We start from the raw sequence: 25,552 nt of genomic DNA, 5'->3' as shown, positions 1-25,552 counted from the left end.
CTGGGGGAGGAATTAATCTCCGCACTGGTTTGGAGAGCTGAACCTTTGGCTCAACACACACCTCGGCCTGGAAGAGCAGATTAGGTGTCTGAGGAATTACTGAAGGTGTGTGGGATTCATGGTGACCACGACTGGATGCTATTATTTTCCCCACCTGCTTTTGCCTTCTCATGTTCTCCCATATGATGGGAGCAGAGCAGAACCGGGCTGTTGAGCCAGCAAGAAGGGGGATTTGTTTTGCGCTCTCACTGCACATGGTAGCAGCTCCATGGACCCACTGGATGAGGCTCAGTGACACCAGCCCCATTGTGAGTAAGTGGCAGAAGAGCGCCTTCTTGGAAGGACATTGATCAGGCTTCCAAAACCACAAAGAAGATAAGACAAGAAAACCCCAACAACCTGATCCCAAAGGTGGTGCTGGGCCAGCCTAACAAAGTCTGTGGTATGTCTCCATCTGCTGAGGATAAGAGCCAACGGCTGCTGTGCCCTCACCGAGCTCTTCCTCCCTCTCCAGTGAGAGCCACGCTCTCATGGAGGATCCGTCCCACAAGTCCCTCACCTGTGTGACATGGTCCCACCCCTGGATCAGCATCTGGGATCGATACCTGCGGCAGCCACCCCAATAGGGCTGCGAAAGGACTGAGGGCTGGCAGGAACCTGCTGCAGACCCTCCTGCTTCCAGCACTGAGATGCTCCCCTTCACACCAGGAACTGGTATTTTCTCCTTGTAAAAACCTGGCCAGCCCTGGGATGTAACCTCGTCTCAAGGGTAAAATGCCTCGCCACGTTGAGAGTCACCACATCCTGCTCTCTGCTCGCTCTCCCGTGCTCCACCACGCTATTTACGCTTATGGGGAAAGGAGCGGGTTGGAATTGTTTTGATATATGATCTGTAATTGGCATCATTACAGAGCGATGATCTCATCCAGGTCGTGTTCTCCTCCCCGGGGAGAGAACTCAAGGAGGCTCGTGGTCTCTCGCGTGGCTGCGATACAATGAGGGAGCTGCACCACGAGGAAACTTCTCCAAGTTCAAAGGGACGGGCGGAGGGAGGAGGGGGCTGGCAGGGGGGCTGCGGGAAGGGTCCTCATGTGTCTGCACAGGCTGCAGCCAGTGCAGCTCCCATTGCAGCCCTTACAGCAGGGAGACATCAAAAACAGGGGCTGAATGTACAATATAGTGCACACAATTCTGTGTGTGGTCTGTCCCTCTCTCTGCCTGGGTGACACAAAGCAAAACTGAGCGCAGGAAGCACCCCAAAGCTCATCACCCCTTGCATCATGACCAGGCACCCCAGAAGGGGGAAAATACACCCTCACAACAGCTCCTAAATGTCTGTCATGTTAAGGGGATGCTCAGCTGGTCTTGTATTCTTTCTGGAGAGACCTGAATTACCCTGATGCTGCGTTTTCCTGCCAGCTCCTGCCTTGCAGCCTCTGGGGCGTGAGCATGTGCATGTAGTTGAAGGATGGGGACATTGCAAAAGCGTAAGAGCAAATGTAGGTACAATTTCTCCTTGTATTTTGAGGACTGGATGCGTCTCTGGTGTAGTCCGGCTTGCTGGCTGCCCATTAAAGCCAGCTGGCCAAGAAGGAACATGATGAAACTGGAAGCATTGGAGGAGGCAGGCAACCAGAGCATGTTACATGATGCCTGGCCTCTCAGTGCTTTGTGTTCCCTAAAATCAGTTCCCTGAAAAGCCTCCCGTAGCAGCCTCTCCCTCAGGCAAACAGATCCAGAGGAGAAGGTGACTTCAAGGACTGCAGGCTCCTTCCTTCCTCCCTCTCATTCCCATCCTCTTCCTCATCTCATGCCCCATCTGAGCTGCATCCCGCCATGGCAGATGGCTGGGGCTGATGCTCACAATCCGATGCTCACAAACCTATTCCGTAGCCGCCGGCGCATTGCAGCTTCAGGTGGCTGTTGAGCTGTGTGGGCAGCGCGCACTGGCCCTGCATCTCCCTGCAGAGATGAAAGGAGCCGCTCCAGGTCCCATCCTTCCGGCAGTGAATCACATTGCTTCCACGGCCCTGGGAATGAGAGAAGAAGACAATGAGGGTGGTCACGAAAAAAGAAAACAGCAGCAAGGACAGGGTGAGAAGTGAGAAGTGGGAGCAAAGTTCTGCCGGAGCTGGGAGAGCCCCCGGTTGGGACTGCCAGCCCTGGGGGGCAAGAAGGACTTTTCTTCCAAAAACACACAAACATGCCTCTTCTGTGCAAGGCAATGTCTTCACAAGGCCCTTGCAAGGTCTCTACCTTAAAATAGACCCACTCCAGTTGTGATAAAGGTGCATTCACCCCATTTGCCTTCTTCCTCATTGCTGAGCAGTTTGCATTTTATGCAGACGTTTTCCCTCTTCCCATTTTCTAACTAGTTACATCATCTTTGTCTCGAAACAGAAAGAATCCCCAATGGCCGTCTGAAGGGGGAAAGAAAGCAGGACACGAGCAGGGATGCTTAGCAGGGCAGAACGTGCTTTCTGGAGCTTGGCTGCCTTGAGTGACAGCGAGTGAAGAGGCCGAGACAGACAAGCACAGAGGCAGGTGGAAAGGGGGGAAAAATCCTCTGGTGTGGGAATGGGCAAGGGATGGAAGATGACATTTCTCTTATAGAAAAGATTCTCTGTATGATACTGAAGAGTGAATACCAAAGTCCGAGGGGAAATATCATGCCCTTTAGAAACAACAAAGGAGCGCACAGGCAATCTTTTGTCAGATCTATCCTCCTGGCATTGGGGATTTCTGCACAAGCTGTTCTGCGGGGTCTGCGAGTTGAACTGCCATGGGGCAATGTGGGACATTCAACAGGACGATGTCTGGAGTGGCTGGGCTCCAAACCTCCCGTGGAGGCCTTGCTGGGTGGGAGAACCATGGAGGATCTCTGCTTCTCTTCACCCATTTTACATGCCAGGCATGTTGCCCACCATTTGCCCACTCTGCTCCTGGAAGATTGTGCTTGATGTCTTTGGGGATCCTTCAGTTTGCTGTCTATGCTGGGATCCCAGCAGGGCTGCTGAACTTTTCTTAGGAGCATTTCTCTGTGACCCAGATCTCTTGTAGCACAGGGATCTGCACAAGCCGCTGGTACCGGTGTGCAAGATTGTGCAGCCTTCAGTGCTAGTCTTGTCCTTAATATCCTCATCCTGTTTTGTTGTTTTTTTCTCAGCTTTGTTGATGAACACAATGTTTAGTGAGATGCAAAGTGGTCTTACTGGCAGTCTACTGCGTAGGACCTGCTTCCCCTTCTCCAGACATCTGGCCATTGCCAGAAGTAATAAGAAAATCATGTGAAAGGATAATGGACCAGATGGACTCAGGGTGTGATCCAGCTTGGTGACTCTCACCTAAGGGCCAGTTTGGCAGAGCCTGATTCATTTAGATCTGACTGTTCATATGATTTGTGCGCAATATCCAGAAATGGAAGACCCTTGGTCTGGGTGCCAGGGGAGGTACCTGCTTAAATTACCATTACGGTTCCTGGCAATTAAGAGATATCATACGTACAGCTGAGTAATGATCTTCAGCGTGGTGACAAATTCAGGAAGAGATCATTAAGTGATAACTGAGCACAATTTGCTGTTTTAGCAAGTGTGGTGCACTTCCATTATAATTTGCATGCCAGGGTTCAAATGTGATTTTTAAAGGTGAGCCATGAAAGCTGATTTATGTTCCCAGACCTGGCTGTGCCTGAGGATACTATTGTATAGTTTCTGCAACATACTCAGAGGTCCCAGGATATCCATTGCTATAGTAACATACTGCCCATCATTCCCTGACCTGCAAAATCTCTTGTGAAAATCCCTGCTGGGCTTCTTGCTTGGATGCAACATGAATTATCACCTTATATAGCTGAGAGAGACTTAGTGGGGTTTAATCCTTAAATAATTAACACCTTTCAAGTGGTTCTGAGTTGTGCCAGGAGTCCTCCCTCTTTTTCTGTAGTCTGTTTTCTGGGATATCTGGAAATACCTTTCTCTGCAAATCCTTTTCTCAAGATGTTATCTGCTCCTTTGCTCAAGCTGCTTTTGCAGCTGAACAGCCACTATACTCTTCCTCACAGCAAACAGAGACATAGCTGTACCTCTCACTTCATTCTTGCTGTATCCCTGACTCCACTGCTTGCTCCTCTTCACATCCAACTCATCGAAAAGCAAACACAAACCAGTTATACCAGTTGTCGTTACCCCAGTGGCGTCGGTTTCCCTGCCCTGGAAGCGATGGTGCAGCCACGGTGACCAGGCTGAGCAAGTGGTGGATGCACAAAGCCACAGATGCTGCATCCCGTCACTCCCACCCAAACTGCACCCAGGAGTGCAGCTTCTCACTTCATGAGATTTGTAACCTCACGTAAGTCTTACTCAAGGAAACCTTTTTCAGGTGCCCCAGGGCTCTGTGTGTCATCCCCATGAACCAGGCAGGCCAGCCTGGCAGGGTCTGGGGACAACAAGTGGCTTTTAAAGTCTGGAGCAGGTATCAGAGGTGTCTTTCAGATCACTGGCCCCTTTTTGAGATGTCCTTAGAATCTGGAATTATATAAAAAGACCTTTGACAGAGCTCTCCCTGCTCTCTGCACTGCGTGTAGAAGCAGCAGCTCCTACATCCCAACTTTCTCTTCCCAAGTGTATTAAGCAGCAGCAGCACTTCTGGGAGAAGTTACTCATCTCACAAACTATAATTACCTTTGGTGAGGGAAACTAAGCATTTCATACAGGGTACTAAAGGCCAGACCTTCTCCTATCAGTGACGAAGTCCTAGGAGGTCAAAGGCAACACACTGATTTACGCCAGATGGGGATCTGACCCCTGATGCCAAATGACACCTTCACAGCCCAGAAACCATGAAAGTTCAGAGACAGCTCACTTGAATAGTTGTAATCTCCATAAAGCTAAATTTTCATATGGCACAGATACATGCAGTGATAGTGAGAAAAAGAACTGTAGAGAAAAGCCAGGTAAAACGGAATGAGCAAACAGGACAAGTGTGGGTAACTCATACCCTACTTACTTTCTTCCATTACTCCTTATTTCCTAGCTACATAGAGCCACTGAGGCAGATTTTTCAGCCACTTATTTTCTGCAGAACAGTAAGTCACCCATTGCCAGTACTCTACAGGTAATAGTTAATACCATTACTACTATCATAACAATATTATTTCCAGGCTCTTGGCAGTAGCTCTCTCCCTCTACTTCAGTTATGTATTTCCCTTCTCCATTTCTCTGTCTCTGGTCTCAGAAGAGCTCAATGGCACTCAGCCCCTCCAAGATCAGGGTCCTTAGGGAACATACCATAAAACCAGCTTGTATGGGCTGAGATAATTTGGATAAGAGAGACTCACCGACTGGCTGTCATCATCTTCGCACTTGATCCGGCACTCGCTGTTGAACTGGAAGCCGTTGGAGCACTGGTAGAGCCCGTGAAACTTGGAAGGCGGAGGGTCACAGGTTACGGGCACGCAAGCGCCCGGCAGCCACGTGCCGTCTTGCGTGCACTGGATCTTAAACGCTCGCCTTTTTGTGCGGAAAAAAACATGCAGTGAGTGGCTGAGTCAGCTAAGAGGCTCTAAAGCCTCTGAGCTCTGCTAGCAGGTTGCAGGGGATGGGTGCGCTTGAGCTTTTAACACCTGGGGAACAAGTCATGAACCTGCGTCATGAGGTCTCGGGGCAAAAACAGCGATTATTTGCAAAGCCAACATTCAGCCACGCAGCCTAAACTGCTTTTTGGGCTTTGGACACGTCTTCTAAAAACTCTGCTTCCCAGGCTTGTGGGCTGTGGTTGGTTTGAAGTGGATTTGTGCAGAGTCAGAAGTATATGATAGCACTAACCCTTTCCTGCAGAGTTTCAAAGGGGACTCCCCAGGCTGTGTATCAAAGGGGTATTTCTAAGGTAAGGTCTGTTATTTGTGCACTGGCTAGGATTTTCAAAGAAGTCTAAGGGAACGAGGTGCCTAAATCCCCTTGAAATTGCACATCTACCTGCATGAAGGAATTTCTCAGTGCTATCCCCTACAGCCCATATAGTCTGTTATAAACAACCCAGCCTTTTCCCAAACTCATTTTAACTCGTGGCTTTCTGAAACATGCTGACTGCACGGCATAACTCCTTCACGTACTTTCTTGCTTTTCTGGAAGATCCAGGGACATGGTAACCTGGTTTGCATTTGTACTTGCAAAATGAGCCCACTTTGTGCTTATCTTCTCGGCAACGAGTAGTCTGGAGATCCGCGTTTGGAACGATGGAGGGTGCTCGACACATCAGCTCGCACAGGGCCTCCGGAAAGGACCACAGCCCATCCTCCATGCAGGTCAAGTTGCTGTTGTTTCCTGAGAAGAACAGTGAGTAAAGTGAACAACGTTCAGAAGCACTAATTTTTTCAAAACGTCATTACACACATGATATATCAAAAGCCACCTCAGTCTGTCTGTCAAATTCAGCTGCGTGTCCTATGCGTTTTCTCCATCTAGATGATGGCATCAAATCACTAAGGACTCTGTTTTCAGATGACAGGCAGACAGTGCTTATTTCAGGAAATGCTATAGCATAGGGGAAACCCCACTGGCTTTGTAATCTTTTGTATTTCTCTTCCTTATTTTGTTCTTCTCTGAAAGGAAGCTTGCTTCACACATCAACCCCCTCCTCTCCAAAGTCATGGCATTAGCAGAGGGTTTGGTGCCGTTACATTCTTCATTCCGCTTCTGTGTTATATCTTTTCCCTGAATCTGTCCTTTTAATTTCAATTTTGAGCCTTTTGGAGCAGCATCTGTTAGTATTAGAGTCACTACTCCAACACAATGAGAAGCCATTCTCAGCTGGACATTCTCAGTCCTTGGGGACTAGTGTGATAAATATGATTCATAATATCCATTAGAGATTCATTTTCCTTATGAAGCTTTCTTGCCCAGCACCTCAAAGGAAAAAGCTACAATGGATCTCTTTGCCTCTGCTATGACCTACTTGACTTCAGAAGGTTAAGCTAAAAGTAGCCTAGTCTCAGTGTATTTTACATTCTTTGTTATTTTATGCTGTATGTTGAAAAGGAAAAAGCTTTTCCTAAGAAGCAAAACACAGCTATGAGCCACTAACCCTTCAAAAACCCCTCATACTCTCTTGAAATCCCTGAGCATTGCTGCAGGAACTCTACTCAACCCACAAGACATATTTTCAACAGCAAGCCAACTTCGGAGTTATCCCAAATAATACTGACAAACTGCTAACCCCGGATTGCAATGCCATCTCTCTGAGAGGGAAGGAAGACAGCCGGGGCATGAGGCTGGAATTCAAAGACGAAGAAAACAAAAGGCTCTGGAGGGCTCAGGAAGGTATGTGGAGGAGCCCTCCTGCCCTACCCACAGAGATAAGAGAAGCCGCATTAAATCAGCCCTGGCTTTCTCTCTCCCCTCCCCAAGTGCAGATGATTGCAGAGGTATTTTGTGCAGAAAGGAGCAATTTTCTAGAGCACCAGCCTGCTCCTCTGCTCTGACTCACGCAGCAGCTCTGCAGACCAGCCGTGGTGATCTCATACTCGCCACTGCAAAGTGATAAGCTGTGACATTACCAGCCGTGGCTGTCATGACGTCAGTGATTGAATTAGGCATGAGTCACTCCAACGCCATTCTCCAGAAGCTTAGTGGTAACATCTATTAGTCATCACCGATGGCTGTACACCAAATGGTGCCTTTACCTCACAGCTCGCAGAGTTTCAGGACAAAAGTGAGGTGATGCTACACACCACAGCTGCACCCCCTGACCTGGGGGTTGGTTGTCATCCCCCCGTCTACCCTGAATGGAGTCATCAGCTGAAGCTCTGTTGGTCATGATGAATATCATTATTTTCACTGCCCCCTCAAAAAAAAAAAATCCAGGCATTTTCAATGAAAAAACATCTCTTGTTGAAGATGACCCTCTGAGTTTATTAACAGAAAAAGGGAATTTTTGATGAAAATCTCCCCTTTGATTAGTCTTATCTTTCACTGTGTGTTGGCTGCTTGAGGTTATGCTAAGTCTGAGTTATAAGAATTAAGAAATTTGGTTATATATGAAGAAATGAACATATCCTTTCACTGAAATGAACAATACTGTTCACCTGCCTCTTCTGGGGTTTGCAGTGAATCATAGCGGAAGAGGTGATACCATATGTACCAAAAAGGCTTATACAGCATTTGTACCTGAGTTGACAACAGCAGCTAGGATTACTCCATTGCAAGATAACAAGTTAATTTGGCTCTAATGTTCCTTCAATTAACACTGATATATTTTCTTGTTTCTGGGTACCATGCCAGTGAGCAGAGTTGTCGATGGTGCTGGGGATGCTACCAGAAAAGCAGCAGGGAAGAAGATGGAGGAGAAAAGGAAAGGAGGCAAGAAAGTGTGTTATTTTTAAGAAATAAAAATTATAGACCCCCCAAAAAAAGAGAAGAGAAAGGTCAGAGGTGGAGCAAGACGAGTGTGGAAAAGAGATGATGGGTGGATTAGGAAAAAAAGAAAGACAGTGATGGGGGACTGTGCAACTGGGACATGGGACTTTTCAGTCTTCTCCTGCCTTTCCAAATTCATGGAAGGGAGACAGACAGAAAACAGAAGGCATGGGAAAGAAGACGAGAGAGAGTTCAATTTGATTTATCCCCATGACTTTTCCATGTTTTGGTTGTATGGAAGTAATATTCACTGTCATTACTGCTTGGCCATACGTGATCAGGAAAGGTCACAGGAAGGTAATAGAGAGATGCAAAGGAACTTAACTCCTAATGTAAATAAACCTTCCCATAGGCTCCATAATTCTTCATACTTAAAATATCATGAATAATTCTAAAACAACAGCAACAGAAACATATATTACTAGGAGCAGCCTGTGTTAGCGGTGCAGCTGTCCCCAGGTCCCTGCACCCTCGGATACCTTTCAGAAGAGCAGGAGGTCGGCAAGTGAAGGAGCATTTCTTGCCAAAGGTGGTCCCCTCGCTGCAGTTGAAGGTGGCTGGGTAGACATGGTACTGGTCTGGGACACCGCAGTCCACGGGCTCACAGGTCACCTGCTTGTTCCACTTCCCATCTGTGCAAGTCATGGTGATGCTGGACTCCATCTGGAAAAAGACACATGCCTACAGCCATCACAGCCACCAAGGGGGAGATCAAAAGCATTTTGAGCCTAATAACAGCCATTATTTTGGCTCACAAGTTAAGCAAAACTGGGCCTGACCACTACCATCATCATTTGGACAGCAGCTACTAAAAACATCAAGGAAACATCAACAGAAAATGGTGTCAAGGGAACTAGGATGTATTTCTGTCACCTCTGGGGTGAGACATCAAAGTGCTTCAATATGAGGAGTGGGATAATGTGCAGCACTACAAATAATCTGAACTCCCGTCTGTGTCGCCTCCTGAGACGGGCTGGGAAGCTGCCCTGGGATCAGAACGGAGCGCGCGGGGCTGAGCTGACAGCTGTCCCCGATCCCCGCCACCTCCGCAGCGACACGGCCGCTCCAACGGGATCCCCGTGTATTCCTGAGCAGCCAAACTCATTCTTGGGTTTGAAGTGAAAGCCAACCTGACACGAAGCTGTCTGGGACTCTCACCTGAGGCTCTCCCAGGAGGTGTCAGTCACCCTTGGACTGAGGCACACAGGGAAGTGGCCTGGGCCATTTCAGCACTGTGTTCAGATACTGAGAGCTGCTGTGGTGGCTTCTATGATCAGAGCGCCCCGAGGCTCCAAACAGAACCAGGGCCCTGCTGCCCTGGCACCGGGGACATGTACGCTTGACAGACAGAGGTTTTCCTGGAGCAGTTTGCAATGGACAGACCCAAGAGCATCCTGTCCATACGTTCACCTGGCACTTGGACCAGAAAGTCACAATGAGAGAGGTTGAACACAGAATCAGCACCTGTGCTCTGACTTCCCTAATGCTGCTTTACCACCCTGGCTACACAGAAGATACGTTTCTGTGGGTTCAAGGACTTATCCAAATAATGCAGCGGATTGAAATCCTGAAGTGCTAGGGAGAGAGAAAATAAAAGCAGGGGAGGTAAAGGAGCCACCCATCCAAAGCTAAGATGAAGAATCTACTGAGTGACTGAAGGACAGACAGACATTGGCAAAGAGCACAGAATACACAACATATCCACTTTCTAATCAAAAAGGGAAAAATATTAAAAACTAGAAGTGAAAAATCTGAAAGTAGGACTCTCCCCTCCAGACCAGAATAAAGAGAAGGACAGAAGAAAAAGAAATATGAGAAACCCAAACACAAGCAGGGGAAGATACCCGCGAAGATTCCAGCGAGGAATCTGACCAAGCCGTACAGCAGCACTCCTCTGCCTCCGGGGAATATTTTATTCAGGGCTGGTACGCTCACAGGAGATCTGCACTGCCGACCATTGATCTGGGTTTATAAAAGGAAGGGGAATTTTTCTAGCACACATCAAAGAGACCTGGATTCCCTTTTTGCAAAAACACCCTAATGGTTTCAACAGAAGTTCAGACCTGTCTCCCTTTGATATATGGTTGCATTCAGAATGGAAAAAGCAGTCCCAGAGCTGAGAAACTGGACACTTCCCAAGTGGGCACAAAACCCCTTTTCTAGACCGTGGAGTTTATTTAAACAGGGAGCATTGCTGATGGAAAAAAATGTCTTTTCTACCAATTTAGAGCAGCACATTCTGGGATTCTCAGAGCGCTCAGGTGGAGTGACACTCTGTGTTCCCATTCCCGGGCATTTTGCTCCCCATTCACTTTAAATTCTGCCTTATCAGAATACCTGCTTCATTAAAAAGTGGATATATTCTGCAGACAGTTGATGACTTGAAGACACCCGTGCTTCCAAGAAGCTGCGGTGTGATGGCCACAGGAGAAGGGATGATATAGCGTATTTCCATGTCTTCATAACACAGCACCATCATCAGCACATTTGCACTCCAGGCTGGGCTGCTCCAGCATTCAGCAAAGCCTCCACTTCCCTTAGCAGATGCTATCACCAAATAACACTCCAGCCCCGTGGCTGCCGGGCTCCTCGACACCAGGAGGTTTAAAACATAAAACCACGCTATTGATGTCACAGTATACCCGTATGTTACGGAAAAGTCTTGCATTGTGTCTTGCTGGATCCACAACAAGCACAATGAAGCTCTATCAGTGACAGGAGATTCAGCTCTAAGAATTCAGTTATTAGTGTTGGTGTGATCTGGTTTAGGAAGGAACGATTGTTCCTACCAGCTGATCCTGGCTGCTGAGACAGTGTGGTGCACAAAGGAGTTTCTTTAATGGCAGGGTTGCACATCAGATGTAGCTCTACAGAACACCGAATAAGCAGTGCAAATTCAGAATCTAGAATATAGCACCAAAATTAAAACAAAGTATCTGTGTATGAGTGTCCCACCTTACAGAGAATGGGCAAGAAGGTTTTGCCGAAGCTAACACCTGTGAGGGTATTTCAGCTGCAGCTGTGGTCTTTGTTAGCAGAAAGCTGGAGGACACCAGAGCCTGCTGGAAACACAACCTGCCTGGGGTCACCTCTCCTTGGAAGGGATCCCTCCTTACTGTACTCCCACTGCCCTTTGCTTTCCCCCCATTCTAGACCTTGATGTGAAAAAAAACCCCACAAGTCTCTCCATATTTTCATCTCTGGGCTTTTCCCCATGGTGCTTTCCCAACAAAACCACTAACCAAATCTGGAAAAGCCACTTCCTTCCAGGGTCTTATGGCTTTTCCTCTTCCTGGCAAGGCCATTCCCATGCAGAGAAGCTGTGCCCATGTGGGTAAGACCCTGGCTTCTCAGCTTTTTCCAGTAATTTGTTCCATGCTTTGTATGATGGAAGCTGAGGTTTTCAAGGTCAGACATAATAATGGCAAATTTTAGAGCATGTCTATCATGTCATCACTTCAAGCAAAAGGAGCACATGTCCTTCTGCAGCAGAACATAACAGAGAACATTCCCCACAATGGAGACAAAGACTACTGGCTTTGAATGAAAGGACACAGGACAAACCCCAACATGGAGATTATTGCAGATGGCGCCCACCGGCTCTCAGCTTCTCCCTCTTGCAATGTCCCACCCGAAGGTGGCATCATTACAGGACCCCAGCTCTCCCCAACACCACATCACACCTCGGGGGTATTTCCAATCAACTCAGCCACCTTCGGATCCAGCTACAGGGTCTCTGTAGCAGCATCTGTGTCTGTCTTTGCAGATCTCCTGCGCGAAGCCTGAGCAGACACGTGCCTGTTTCGCCTGTCTGATCTGACAAGGTCACCCAGCTCACAGCAGTCCACACGAAGCACTTGGCTTTCTCATCTGTTTATTAGCTGTCACTTTGGGCACTCTGCGCTGCTTTGACTGGCATCACAGCAACTGCTTCCCTTCATGTCCTGCCTTCCAAAAGAGGCTTTCGCGAGGAGGGAGGGTGAGGACGAGAAAAGAGGGGGGGGAAAAAAAAGGTCTCCAAAGATACAGTGTGTAGCGAAGAAGATGCAAACTTAAACAAATCTGGTGCCAGAAAGATTTGTTTCTTGGGACTTTGAACAGCTTGGGAGAATTCATGTCTCCTTCCTGCTGCCCAAGATCCCAGCCGGCTCCTTCTTCAAGCGATGCCTCACATGTGAAGTTTCCTCTCCTTAAAAACGAACAGCTGTGCCCTCCCCTCTAAGTATTCTTCCACTTCTGCCCACTACTGTGCCTCTAATTGAACCCACATGAGCCGCGCTTTCTTTTCCTGGCATGATTGATGATGCCTTTGCACAACATTAGGGAGCTGCTGGGTTTTAAATAACACCTCTTGACCAGAGCAGCAGTGGTGGCAGCTTCAAGGAGAGATGACAACAAGGCACTGAATGAGCGGGGCTTTCAGCGAAGGACAAGGGGGAGGAAAGCAGGGGAAGACAAAGGGGGAAGAGGGGGAGAAGAGAAGAAAGAGCGATGGGGATGTCAGGGGGGTGGGAAGAAATGGGGCAGGGGGGAATGAAAACATCCTGAGATGATCTTCGTGAGAAAGATACATGGAGGGTTTTGCTCCATCACTGTGCAAATCCTTTTTTGCTGCTGGTGGTGAAGTCCCCAAATAAGGACGAGAGAGAGCCCAAGAGCCTGTAAACAACTCCGCTTTTTAAAACAATGTTCAAACAGCAAACAGTTTCTACTGCAGATAGTGCTGACGTTTTTAGGGTTTGGTGATTTTATGGAGTTTTAACAGGTTTTGGGAATGGGAGCTACTCAGAGAGCAGAGCTGAATGATTTTTTTGCGCCCTCTGACTGATTAAAATGGTGGTTTCAGAAGACACAGAGACCAGAAAGCATAGAAATTGTTAAGAAGATTTTCAAAGACCCCTTAGAGGTTAAAGATTGATTTGAAATGTGACTTGTGCCCCTACATCTCTGAGGTGCTTTTAAAAATTTGGCTTTTAATTCTCCATTCACCCATTTTTTCTGCCTTTCAGTGGAATGCGGAAGACAAATGCGGTTCGGATGCTAAACCTGTCTGTCAGTCTTCATCAGCCTGCAGTGGCCATGGGCCACCGATGTTCGGTCTGCTCTTTGAGACACTGCACCTCAGCTCAGCCTCCTTCCTACCCAGAGGTGTGAAACACCCGCATGTGTAAAGCTACTTTCCTTTCTCCTCTCCCTCGTGCAGCCCCCCAACACTGTCAGTTAAATGAGAAAAGAATAGCTCTAGACCCTCAAAATAAGTCAATCAAGTAAAATATCCAACTAAACGACAACAGTGAAACAACCAAGAGCTGAGTGCAAGGTTCCTTGATCACAACAGAAAGTCCCTCTGTCTATAGATAACAACCCACGTGCCCCATCTCATCCCAAACGCTCGTGATCAGCAGAGGAACTGAAACTGGGAAACAATTGTGGAAGGAACACAATGCAATTCGATACAACACAATCCAAGGAATCCAAACCATGGATTCCAGACTTTCTCAGATAACTTATTTCTTGCCAACGTGTTCCACACGTTCTGGTTTGAAGCACCTGACGCAAAGAAATAAAACAAGATGATAGCGAAAGAAACTGTCCATTCCTTTTCAACAGATCTCCAAAGCACATGAATGAACTTTTAAAGCATGTGTCTAATGTACTTAGGTGAACATGGATATTTTTAAGATGCTCCACTCCTTCCCTGATTTGACCAGTGAATGCACAGCACTGAGCAAAACAAAGCCATTGGCCTCAGGGTTTTTATCGGTGGAAAAAAGACGATGAAGTGCAATAGCAGACCAGGGTGAGAGGAAGCGTGTTGTAATCGGCAGTGAATCACGTTTGCTAGGGGTGCTAAAATCCTCCGCTCCTGTCACATGAGTCTGATCAAGGCTCTGAAACCAAACTTCTCAGAGCAAAACCATGTACAGTTGGCTGAGCCTCCCCGAAAGGTACTTCTTGCATTTAAATAGCACAGCGCTGGTGAAACATGTTTAGGCTGTTTTATTTGGTTTGGGATTCCTGTGTGCTCAATGTACAGATCCCTTCCAACTGTTTCCTGGTTCAGCCATTCAGGCTCAGTTGAGAACTTGTTTTCTGTTCTGTAAAAATGCTCAGCTGGAGCTGGGGTTCTGGTGCTGATGCCAATTAGGATGGAAGAGGCCCAGCTTGCGGGGTCCTGTATTTGTTTTGTAATTGAGTTGAAAGGGCTGACTCATTCCCCTCCACGAGCTGATGAAGAACACAGTATTTCACAAATACAGAGAGGCTGCTGAGCACGGCTGCCAGCCCCCAGATGTCTGTGCTGTCCCCACAGCAGGCGAGAAGCTGCCGATGGGGGAAACCATCCCCACGTCCCGCTCACGGGGTCCGGCAGCATTGGGAATGAGATCATAAAACGGGGTGCCTGCCCTGCACCCACGTACCCCTGCACCCCGCTCCCCACAGCCTGCCGAGGACGGGCCATGCCGCACATGCACCTCGTCCACCTCCCCAGCACAAAGAACCTGCAATGTTTTTAATGTTTCAATAAAGTGATAAGTTTTCCTCAATAGTTTTCCACTCACTGCATCAAGACATGCTGTGTTTGTAGGACTGGATTAGTAATGCTCAGCTTAGAGAAGATGGGGAGCACTCCCTGGCCCATGGGGGGAAGTTTTTGGTGCTTTCTTTGGAAGCAAAATGTTTGGGTGCTTTTTCCACCTCCTTGCTATCATGCACTTCTGCAGTGCCAGCGTGTGGTTGGGAACAGATGGACTGAAACACTGCAAAGGAGCTAAGACATTGTTAGCCTCAACCCGAGGAATAAAAATGAAGTATTTTGCCCAGAAACTGGTTGTGTGAAGAACAAAAACAACCAACGCATCCCCAAAAAGCCAGCTCAAGAAACACTGCTCAGCTGAGCAGAGCCAGTGAGATCAGAGAAGACCTGAACGCAAATTTAAACCTTTTGGGTTGAAAACAGCGAAATTTGGGAAACATCTGAGCTTTGCTCACTGTCAGAGCTTTGCTTCCCACAGAGTCCAATGGCTCCTATTCTGATGAGACATATTTGGATAAGGCCTTGTCCCAAGGCTGAGCTGAGATTTTGGGTTTTAGGTGGGGTTATTTCTCCACGTCTGTTTGTTCACCCCGTCTTGTGGCTCATACAAAACCAGCAGAACAAACCTGGCTCTTGCGGAGATCGTCGTCTCGCTGGACTTGCAGGATGTAGCCCGTCTTGCAGCTCACGTGGCACTGGGCACCATTGAGCCACCCGCCGCCCGTGCAGTTCAGCAGCGCGTTCTCGATCTCCAGCTTCTGGCAGTCGGTGGCTTCGCAGGAGTAGTGGACACAGCTAGGTGGGAGACAAGAAGCGGTGTTCTTATTTAGTTCATTTAAATCATTCAACAAGAGCGCGAATGTCTGACTGACACACTCATCACTTCTCAGGTACGCAGGCAAACGGCTCCTCCCCAACAAACACATCCTCTAGTTACATCTCCCAAAAGACAGGGACAGTGGTAACAGTGATGACAACGAAAGCAAATTACAGGTGTTGAGGCAAAAGGGAAGAGCCTGCCAATTCTGCAGAATTACCTTCTGTTCTGCAATATTCAACCGCGCCGTGGCCCGACGCGCATCTACCAGAGCACTCTCCTCATGCCCCATCCCATTTTCCATCTCTACTGAATTCAGGAGTGCCCGATATTTCCAGTGATAAGTGTGTGCGTGTGATGAGGGGTTTCTGCGATAGACACTCTTATCTTTGACAAACTCGATTGAGATCAACACATTCATTTTATTCCACTTCACCAGGAACACCAACCATCAGCTGTGTAGCTGTGTTGATAAGCTCTTATCAAGCTCAGCAGCATGCTGTCATTTCAGATCTCTCCAGCTGCTGTCCTGCCATCCATAAAATGTTTTCCCGGATGGAAACTCTCTGCTCTCCCTACAGTAAATTATCGTAACATTTAGCACTACTTGTAAAAGAGAGGGTTTTGTTTTATTTTTATACACACAGAAATGTCTGGTTGACACAAAATCTTTCATCATCTCTGATGACCTGAGTCAAACATTACAGCACATGTTCAAATGTGAGTATGGGGCAGGTGCTCAGCTAAAGGGCAATGAAAATACGGAGAGTCTTAAAGCATGTGCAAAGACGTTTTACTGGATTAGAGATAACATTTCTGGGGTTAAGGATTCCTATTGGGTGATATGCCTCTGCTAAAAATTAAACTGAATTTAAATTAAACGCAGTTAAATTAATACTGAGGAGGGAAATTTTTGACTTATTTCACCATCTACATGGGTAGGCAAGAACCTGAAACACAGAGAGTTATAGAAAGAAAGGAAATCAATGCATCAATACACATATTTTGAAATGGATTACAAGCAAGTTATTTCCATCTCCTAGAAAAAGGGTTAACAGCCACCAAACTCCCATCCACCTTAGTTAAGCACAGGACTTAGCCTGTACACGGTGTTTTGCTGTGTTCAAAGCATTGTGCAGACATTATCTAATTAATTTTCATGACACCTCTGTGAGACACCTGGGCTGGTATTGTTATCCCCATGTCACGGACAGAGAAGCACATCTGCACATGTCTCTACTGAGCTCTAGATCAGATTAAATGACAGTATTATGTACCTCCACAACTCATTTCTCTGTCCCAGACTAGTGCTATATGGCAAGTGCCCACGGCTGGTAATTTAAGGCTGCTTGTTCAGCGGTGGCCCTTCCCTGGAGTGCGATGAGCCATAAACAATTTCTACATTCAGAATGATCTTATTTCCTCCTTGTGCACAAAGTATTGCCACTGACAGGACTGAGGAAGGAGAATTCCTGGCCAACTTGACACCCTTGTAGGCAACAACCTGCACCCTGTCTACCAGGATTACAACTGTGGTGCTCATTACTTCTGCAGAACAGTTGATGCTTTGCCAGAGATGACCTACACAGAGTGATCCTGCCTTCAGTATGATCCACCCATCCCCATACCAAAGGTTTCATGTGTTTTCCAATCATTGGAACTCGTTGCATGACACACAAATTTAAACTGCCATTGATTACAGTTCACATTGATCAATAAGACTGTGGATGAGATGGTGGAAGAAGAAGTGGGCGGTATGTCCTAGTGTCCGGGTGGTCTTCTCTTGCAGAGAAATGAGGTGGGGAGAACCTCCACATGCAACTGTCTTGTAAATGCCCAACATGAACCTCACAGGAGTGTGAACCACAGACTTCACTGGTTTGGCAGCAGCCCCCAAGCGAGCGGTACCTTAGTACTGACCTCACGGCACTGCTGGTTGGGTAAGTCACCAACTAACATCAGCAACAATATGTGAACAGGGGTGTTGAGTCAGACTGTAAACGATGCATGACGTCTTGTTGAACCCTACCTGCAGGTCCCACTTACACCTACCCATGAAGACCAACCATCACTTTGCTCCCTCTGCTTTCCAGAGGGTGAGGCTGCAATACCAGTTCCTCCCATGCCAGGGCTCCAGCGCTGAGCAAGTTGACTCATTGAGGAAAAAAAACGAGCACTATTGCCAAGCCATTCTCAGAAGCACATATTGTGAACCTTGACTGCCCATTGCAAAACTCCCACAAAATCTGAAAGCCTTTCTGCACCAAAGTTGAAAAACTTAAATAATAGCAGACCTATTTCATTTAATACTTATGTGAATCAACGTGCTACACGTTGATGTAGCACTGAATTGAGCCATGAATGGCTTCAGAGGGAAAGGTGAGCCTAAGAAAACCTTTGCAATTTGCACAAAGGGAAATTTGGAGCAACGTCACAGCAGTCAGTGGCATCACTTTTCATTTCCATCAATGTAAAGGAGAAAAGGAATCTGGTTTCTTGAGTTCATATCAGGACACCAGATGAGCAAGCCTGGGCTTACAAGTCCTGCAGAACTGAAACGCCACAGACAAAGGCATTAAGAAACACTTATTGTGATGTTCTTCTTTCTGTTTACAAGTCCCCTTGTGGTCTTCTTAAATGGCCAGGGAACATTTTTAGCCACCCCCTCCAGGCTCCAGATTATGCCTCGGTTAGCAGATCATCTGGGCAGCTCTCTCTGTCTGTAACTCTATATGAATGACTTCAGTGACAAACAATACAACCATTCACTTTTTGTAAAAAAACAACCACTGCCACCAAATGTTTCCAATTTAAATATTTCTGGTTCTCTAGCTACTGGTTCCAATTTGGTATCAGCTACTGTCAGCTGTAAATCCCAATGAATTTTGAAGTCACGATCCTGAATTGAGTTCTGCAAATGCAGAATTAAGAAGGAGAATTGAATATCTCCAAGTAGGAAGTTTAGACAAAGAGCCCATCACATCCATTTTGGAGAATTGTGGGTTACAGAAGCTCTTGCATGGGTACTGCCATTTAACAGTGGTTACTCATCACATGCTCCAGAAACTATGCATTTCTCCAGAAAGAAGCAATATAGAACAACTAAGAATGAAATAACTTCTATAACTCATGTGGATTCCTGGCATAGGAGGAGAGCTTACCCCATTTTCTTGCAATCAGAACTGGGTGGCTTCATTAAAGCTGCTTATTTCAAATCACCCCTGGGCTGCCCTAACTCCCCAAAAACACTTGAGAGTTGCTTGCCAGAGAATGAGCTGAGCTTGACAAAAGCTGTGCAAGGAACCCAAGGACCACTCTAATGATTTACTGATATAAATATATATATACATATGCAATGAACAAGTGCTGGTACCTGGGGTATTCCCTGGCGGCGTTTACTTTACTAGGTCCACCTCGGAATTCACCTGCTCCTGTTCTTGCCCTGGTAGTGTATAATTTCCTATAGCAACATTTTCACACCAAGGTGAGTGCAAGAAGCAGTGGATTTCTTGCCCACATGCCACTGCCTGCAGGGTGTTAAAAATACAGATCAAGACAGTTTCAGTAATGTCAAAAGCCCCGATCTTAGTTTCACATGTAGGCCGAAGATCTGCGCCAGTTCTTACTTTATTCAAATCCACTCTACCCATCCCTAATCTAAATGAGCTTAGTCATTAGCCTCTAAATCTTTATTTCTCTGTGCCAATATTGGCCCCAATTCAGCAAGGCACTTAAATATGTGCTTAACTTCAAAAGCACAGTTAAGTCCCACTGATAGATTTGACTACAGGGAGATGTAAGCAAATAGCTAAGGGCTTTGCTAAATTGGGGTCTTAGTGACACAATCCTAGAAACATTTGTATTTTAACATGTTTATAGAGAATTATAACAATTAAGTGGAACTCTTCCTTCCTCACATAAAAACAATCCAGGACTTCCTCTTTCGAACAGCTTACAGCAGCCAAACTTTCTTTTCCTAACCCTGGGGTCAAACAGTTTTCCAGGAACTCATCTCTTAACATAGTGCCCTAATTTTTTGTTTCCTTCTTGACAGCTCTGACACATATATATGCATAGGTGAGCACAAAAGCTCATGGTATACACTTGTTATGAGAAGAGCCATAGCATTATCTATTGTACACATGAAAAACTTCCCTTCCCTCAGTCCAGACCAGCCTGGGCTGCAGAAATGAAGCATAATTTGGTTTTGCTCTATACCGCCATACATACAACTCACACACGTGTAGCATTCTGAGGGTTTTTCCAACAGATTTATCCTTACAATGGGTTTGTCTTCTCTGCAGAGATTCATCTGAAGGCAAAAAAAAGCAGGTTCTCCCTCTCTAATCCAAACAAATATGCAGCATTTTGAAAAGCAAAAGCTGGTAGCCACATTTCTTGTTGTAGGAATTAAAAAAAAAAAAAGAAGTTTGAACTACAAAGGTGGCAATGAATTTATCTTCAGGCTTCAGCTAAAACAAATTGGTTTCCCTGTATTAACACAACATCTCAAAGAACATCTACCTGAATCCCTGGGGCTCGACAGGGATGGATGAACCTGTGCTGACTGTCCCACTGGAAGAAGGATCAAGTCCTTTCCGTTTCAGTGTTTGCCCTCAAATCTGGTCCATGAGGGTGACCAGAAGAGCAGCATCACCTACGGTCCCTTCCGCCATCTCACCACAGTACCATTGGGCCTGACTCCACTAACGACCCCAACAAAACCTCAATTCAAATCCACAGGGTCTGGAATGAAGATAAACCCAGAGATTTACAGAAAATACTTGATCCAACCCCAGGGAAGCTGTGGGAGAAGGAGACGAACAAGCCAGCACATCCCCACCTCTGTCCAGGGCACATTCTCCCTGGGGACCAGCTCTGCCCGCAGAGATTTTCCTGCCATGGGGGGTCCGTATTGAACCGATCGAGCTCTCCAAGCCCCCTGGCCCTGCCAGCGAGATCGAGGGCCGGGGCGTCAGCAGCTCTGCGGGTCTCCCTGCCAGAGCCTGGCCAGGCAAACAAAGAAAACGCATCGCCTTCCGCTTTAATAAAAGCCAAATGATGCCGTTTGCCAATTACCAAAATGGGGCGAAGGTTAAAAACCCATTGAGTTATAACACATGTCACGGACCAAAGCTTCTATGATTAACAGTTCTGTGAGAAATTCATTAATTTCGCCAGAAGCAAGCTGACAGAGATTGCGCTTAATGACAGAACGCAGGGCAGGGGAAAGGCAGCCGAATCGGAAAAGAGAAAGCTGCACTAAATCACAAATAAAAGAGATGAAGGAAACCCTTTTTTTTTGCCCCTTATAAAAAGAAAAAAGAAAAAAAAAAAAAAGAATTATAAAGGGCGGTTGCATTTGTTCCGCTGCTGAAGATTTATCTTCATCATTTCTTGTTGGGGAAGCTGACAGCAGGGGAGAACAAGACAAAGAGAAGAGCTGGAGTGGGCTCTGGGGCTTGTTTGGGGCGTTGAGGGGCGCAGCTGGGAGGACGGTTCTGCACGGAGCCCAAGATGCGTTGGGTCTTGGTCTCCAATGCTGGTTCCCCCAGCTGCCAAACACCCCGATGTGCGCACTTATGGAGGAAGGTAAACCCCAAATCTCTCCTGCAAGAGGCAATTTTGTAGTCGTAACAGGGAGTTTGTGCCACAATTTAAGCAAAGAAAGGCAAATCCTTTTGCTAACCGGAGAGCACAAGGAGCTGCACAATGTTGGGCACACACACCGGGGAGCTGCGGGCAAGCAGAGCGCGCTCTAGGGAGAGGGAACCCTATCTTTATTACCAACACGGAGTTAATAGAGGATTAGAAATCAAAAAACTCCTGAAATCCACAATTCTGATGGCTGAACTAGGGTGTCTACCTCTGTTTTCACGCCTCGCGCCTGCAGCTTCCAGGAGAGGAGCAAATGGCACCAAGTGGGATGGACGAGGGGACGCAGCAGGGAAATGTCCCTGTGGGATGGCAGCACCTCCCAAGGACTGTCTGGCCAGGGCTGGATGAGGTTTCCTACCTGGTGAATAGGCCAAAAACCTGATTTCTGAGGAACCGCTGGCAAAGGCAGCCCCAGAGCACCAGGGCTTTCTCACTGCTCGAGTGACCGCAGGGTGGGCAATTACATCTCTGCTCCTGCACACCCAGTTTCACCGTCCACACCGTGAGGTTAAATGGGAAATAATAAAAGGATGATAATTTGAGCTATAAAGTGCAAGAGAAGAACTGAGCCGTTACATCCAATCTAAGGATGCAATGTGAGAATAAAGGGTGTTGTTTCTGCAGCACATCTCCAGCAGCGAGGTAAACTTCTGCTGAAAACAACAAAGAGCCCGTGGCCAGCTGCAGCAGGAAAAACAACAACTGGAAAAATACAACTGCAAAGTACAGAGTATTTTTTTTCAGACCTTCTATAAATGTCTTCAGAAGGATGGAATGGATTTTCAAAAGAGTTAACGATGACTGAGAACAACTTCCTATAAAGTTCAATGGGACTTTTGCATTTAAGCTCCTTTTCCTCTTCTAAAATATTAACTGTAATACATATTTTAAGAGAGAAGAGTGAGTGCATGTTTTATTTTTAGTTATTAAGTTGTCATTAACCCATGGGAGTGATCCATTCACCTCAAAATAAAAGCTGTATTAACTTTTAAGGGCCAATATATTTCTTTTCCCTCACATATTTAAAATCTGCACCCTCGCCTAGAACTACCTGTATCTGGCTATAAATCCTCTCCAACCAAAATAATTCTCTGTGAAGAGAGAGAAATAATATCTCTTGTAGAGAGAAGCCAAAAAGCAGTCAAAAATATCTATGTTGACCTAAGGAAAATGAAAGCGGTAAAGTTGATGCTTATATGTAGGAAGGAAAGTTACTCTAAACATTAAATATGTTTTTAAAAGAACATATTAGGGAAATGCAGGCAGTGGGGAAAGGGAAGGAGGGAAGGACGGGCAGGGAAACTGTGAGTACAGGGGGCAGAAACCACATCCAACTTCTGAACTGGTTAAGAAAAAATGTTTTAAAAATTCCCTCTATGTTCTTCCTGGAGTGGGTGAAATAATGAAGGAAAAAGATGGCAGGTGACAGCAGAGGCTGTTGTTTTTTACCTGTTTCCTGCACAACTTAAAGTATGACTTTCCCTACATCACAGATACCTGATCTGCTTAGAGTTTCTTGTATAGAAGAAGAAAGCGTATATAGTCACCCAAAACAATCCCACTACAAGGTAAACTGGAGGTTTTTCAGTCTAGCACTGTCATCAATGGAAAAAATCTCACTGATCTCAACTGGCTTTGGATCAGGGCTTTATTTCCCAGAGTTTCTAGTTCTGACATGGGAAACTTTATGATCAGTCCAGTCTTGTAACCTGCAAAATCTAAAGTGTTACTGGGAGCGAGCGAGGCTCTGGCGGAAGTTTTTGAGAACAAGGGGCTGAAATGGTTCAGTGCATCATGAAAACAAAACAACGGAAAAATAGAAACAAAGAAAAATTCAAGAAGAAAATAAAAGAGGCAAACGGCGGGTGATTCTTCTTCAAGAGATTCCTAAAGCTTAGTTTGCTGGGCTGCAGAGGCTCACTGAAGCTTTGCCTAAGGGGAATGCATTTTTTATTAAGGAAATAACTTTCTAAGCGCAGAGCACTTCTAATTTCATAAGTGACCAAATGGTTCAGTTCCTACTGAAAACGTGAGAGGGAGGAATGTGGTCCTGTGCCTCAGCCCTGGTGCTTCTCACCATCTCCTTCCACTGGGACCTTCTCGCTCTTTTTTGTGTCCCGCTCCTGCGCTGGGATTTGGGCAAATTTCCACCAGCAGACTTCTCATCTGAAACTTGATCCTGCTGTCTTTGGGCCTCTGAATTTATACAACCTATTGCACAGAATGATCAGACTCCTCGAATCTAGGTCAGAACACACTGACTGGATTGATTTAGCTATAGATATACTCCTTTTTTTTAAAAAAAAGGAAAAATTTCCCTTCCCTCTCCCCCTTCTCCCCCTCCCCTTTCCTGGAATAAAAGCAGGTCCTAAAAACAAGCCAGGACATTATCAAAAAACCTGACAGCCTGTTTAGGAGGCTGAGCAGAGGTTTGCTGGGGTATGCAACTTGTTTTTACTATTGCTCCCGCTATGGTATGACGACTGCTCACAACTTTGAATTCACAAAGGGGAGGAAAAAAATGATTCTTTCAAGGGTTTTGCTAAATTCTCCCCTCTTCTTTTCACTGCCTTGCTGAAAGGATCCATGAAGCTGCCGCACCAGAGGCCATGAAAGGTCACAATCTCTGTGGGATGCTGTAAAGCAGAGACTGAGAGGGGTTGGTGGTGATCTATTGATGTGTCTGTAATAACAACAAGAATAAAACGGTAGCCATAAACCTTTCATCCTGGGGGGTCCCACAGAGCTTTTCAAAACGTGGGCCGGATCCAGAGAGGTACTGGGGCCCCTTCCCCAGCCGTAAAAGCACCATGAAAACTGGTGGCCAAGCACCCACCGCACGGGGCCGAGCACCTTGCAGGATCCGGCCCTTCTGGGGCACAAGCATCACTTTGGCTCTGCGCGACCGTTTCCGTGGGAGGTCCCTGTAGCACTTTAGCAGCACAAAGCAGTTTAGATCAAGGCTGGGGTGTGAGTGGCAAAAACGATGCCGTACCGGGGAATGTATGGAGAGTTAACTGGCCCCAATTCCAAGCTTGGGATAAAGGAGGGAGGAGAAAGGAAGAGGAAATAATTCACTAACAGTATCCCGTGCGGGTTAAATGTCCCATCCATCCTGATCAATGAGAATACCGCTGTTTTTTTCCTTGGCGACACAAAAGGGTCAGCAGGGTTCAGCTGCTGTGTTCCCCCTGTCCCCCACAGACCCCGGCACGGGGGTGGGGGTGGCGAGGCAGGGGGACGGGACTGCAGGCTCACCTCTGCTCCGCCGGGCTGTAGGTCTGTCCTCGCTGGCAGCTGCTGATGGTGATGGGGTCGAAGTTGTGGAAGGAACGCAGGGCCACCCCGGAGATGGCCACAAACTGGGAGCTGAAGCTAATGAGGACAGCCTGGGTGTGATAAAAAGGGTGACTGAGGTCATGGATGACGGGGATAATCAGTGGATTGTTCCTGCAGCTCAGGACGTGGACACCTGCCAGAGGAGAGACAAGATCAGAGGAAGGGTCAGACTTAACACAATCACTTTCTGAAAGCCGTGGGCACTTCAGAATCATTTCACCCATAGGAACAGCCCTATAGAGCTGAAAGTTATGGAAAGCTGCCCGGAGGGGCTTCCCAAATCACTCTGGAGAGCTTAGCAGAGACGTATATCCCTCCAGACAGCTGAAGAAAGGCGGCCATTCTCTCCACGAGCGCGGCAGGCTCTCAGAGCAGTTTCTTTAGACCACAGCTACGTTTCTATTGTGCTCTGTTAAATCAGGAGCAACCATCACGGAGGAAGCGGAGTCGCGCTATTGTAAAACCGGCCTGGGAGGACAGTTGGAGCCTTTATACCACGCATCAAACGGAGCCGGCAGGCTGGGTGTCTTTGTGCACCATGGGCAGTGCAGCGGTGGCTTGTTTGTCGCTGTGCATGTCATTAGCGCTCACAGTTCAACATTTTTGCATGAGCTCCACACTAACTGTGTCCAGTTTTGATTTTTTTGACGGCTTTCAGCCTGAAGGTATCTTGCTTTTTGCTAAAATAGGTAAAGATGGTTCTGGAGAGACAAACAAGGGTGATGGACCCACTGAGGATTTTACAGGTGAGCTCATTTTGAGAAGAAAACAATTGCGTCTCGGGAAAAT

At 46.8% G+C, this 25,552-nt stretch overlaps 1 protein-coding gene across 1 annotated transcript in view; it reads right to left on the bottom strand.

The window, feature by feature from the left end:
• PAPPA (pappalysin 1) overlaps positions 1–25,552 on the bottom strand; it is a 174,290-nt gene that overhangs the window by 23,591 nt on the left and 125,147 nt on the right. The window contains exons 13-18 of the mRNA XM_082067857.1: positions 24,683–24,896; positions 15,576–15,744; positions 8,891–9,074; positions 6,110–6,320; positions 5,336–5,507; positions 1,883–2,030 (exon numbers count right to left, since the gene is read on the bottom strand). Coding sequence (XP_081923983.1) covers positions 1,883–2,030; positions 5,336–5,507; positions 6,110–6,320; positions 8,891–9,074; positions 15,576–15,744; positions 24,683–24,896 — 1,098 coding nt within the window. The remainder of the gene's footprint in view (positions 1–1,882; positions 2,031–5,335; positions 5,508–6,109; positions 6,321–8,890; positions 9,075–15,575; positions 15,745–24,682; positions 24,897–25,552) is intronic.

The sequence above is a fragment of the Streptopelia decaocto genome, assembly GCF_964273445.1.
Source record: "Streptopelia decaocto genome assembly, chromosome: 17".
Taxonomy (NCBI): domain Eukaryota; kingdom Metazoa; phylum Chordata; class Aves; order Columbiformes; family Columbidae; genus Streptopelia; species Streptopelia decaocto.
This window is presented reverse-complemented; position numbering and strand designations above follow the sequence as displayed.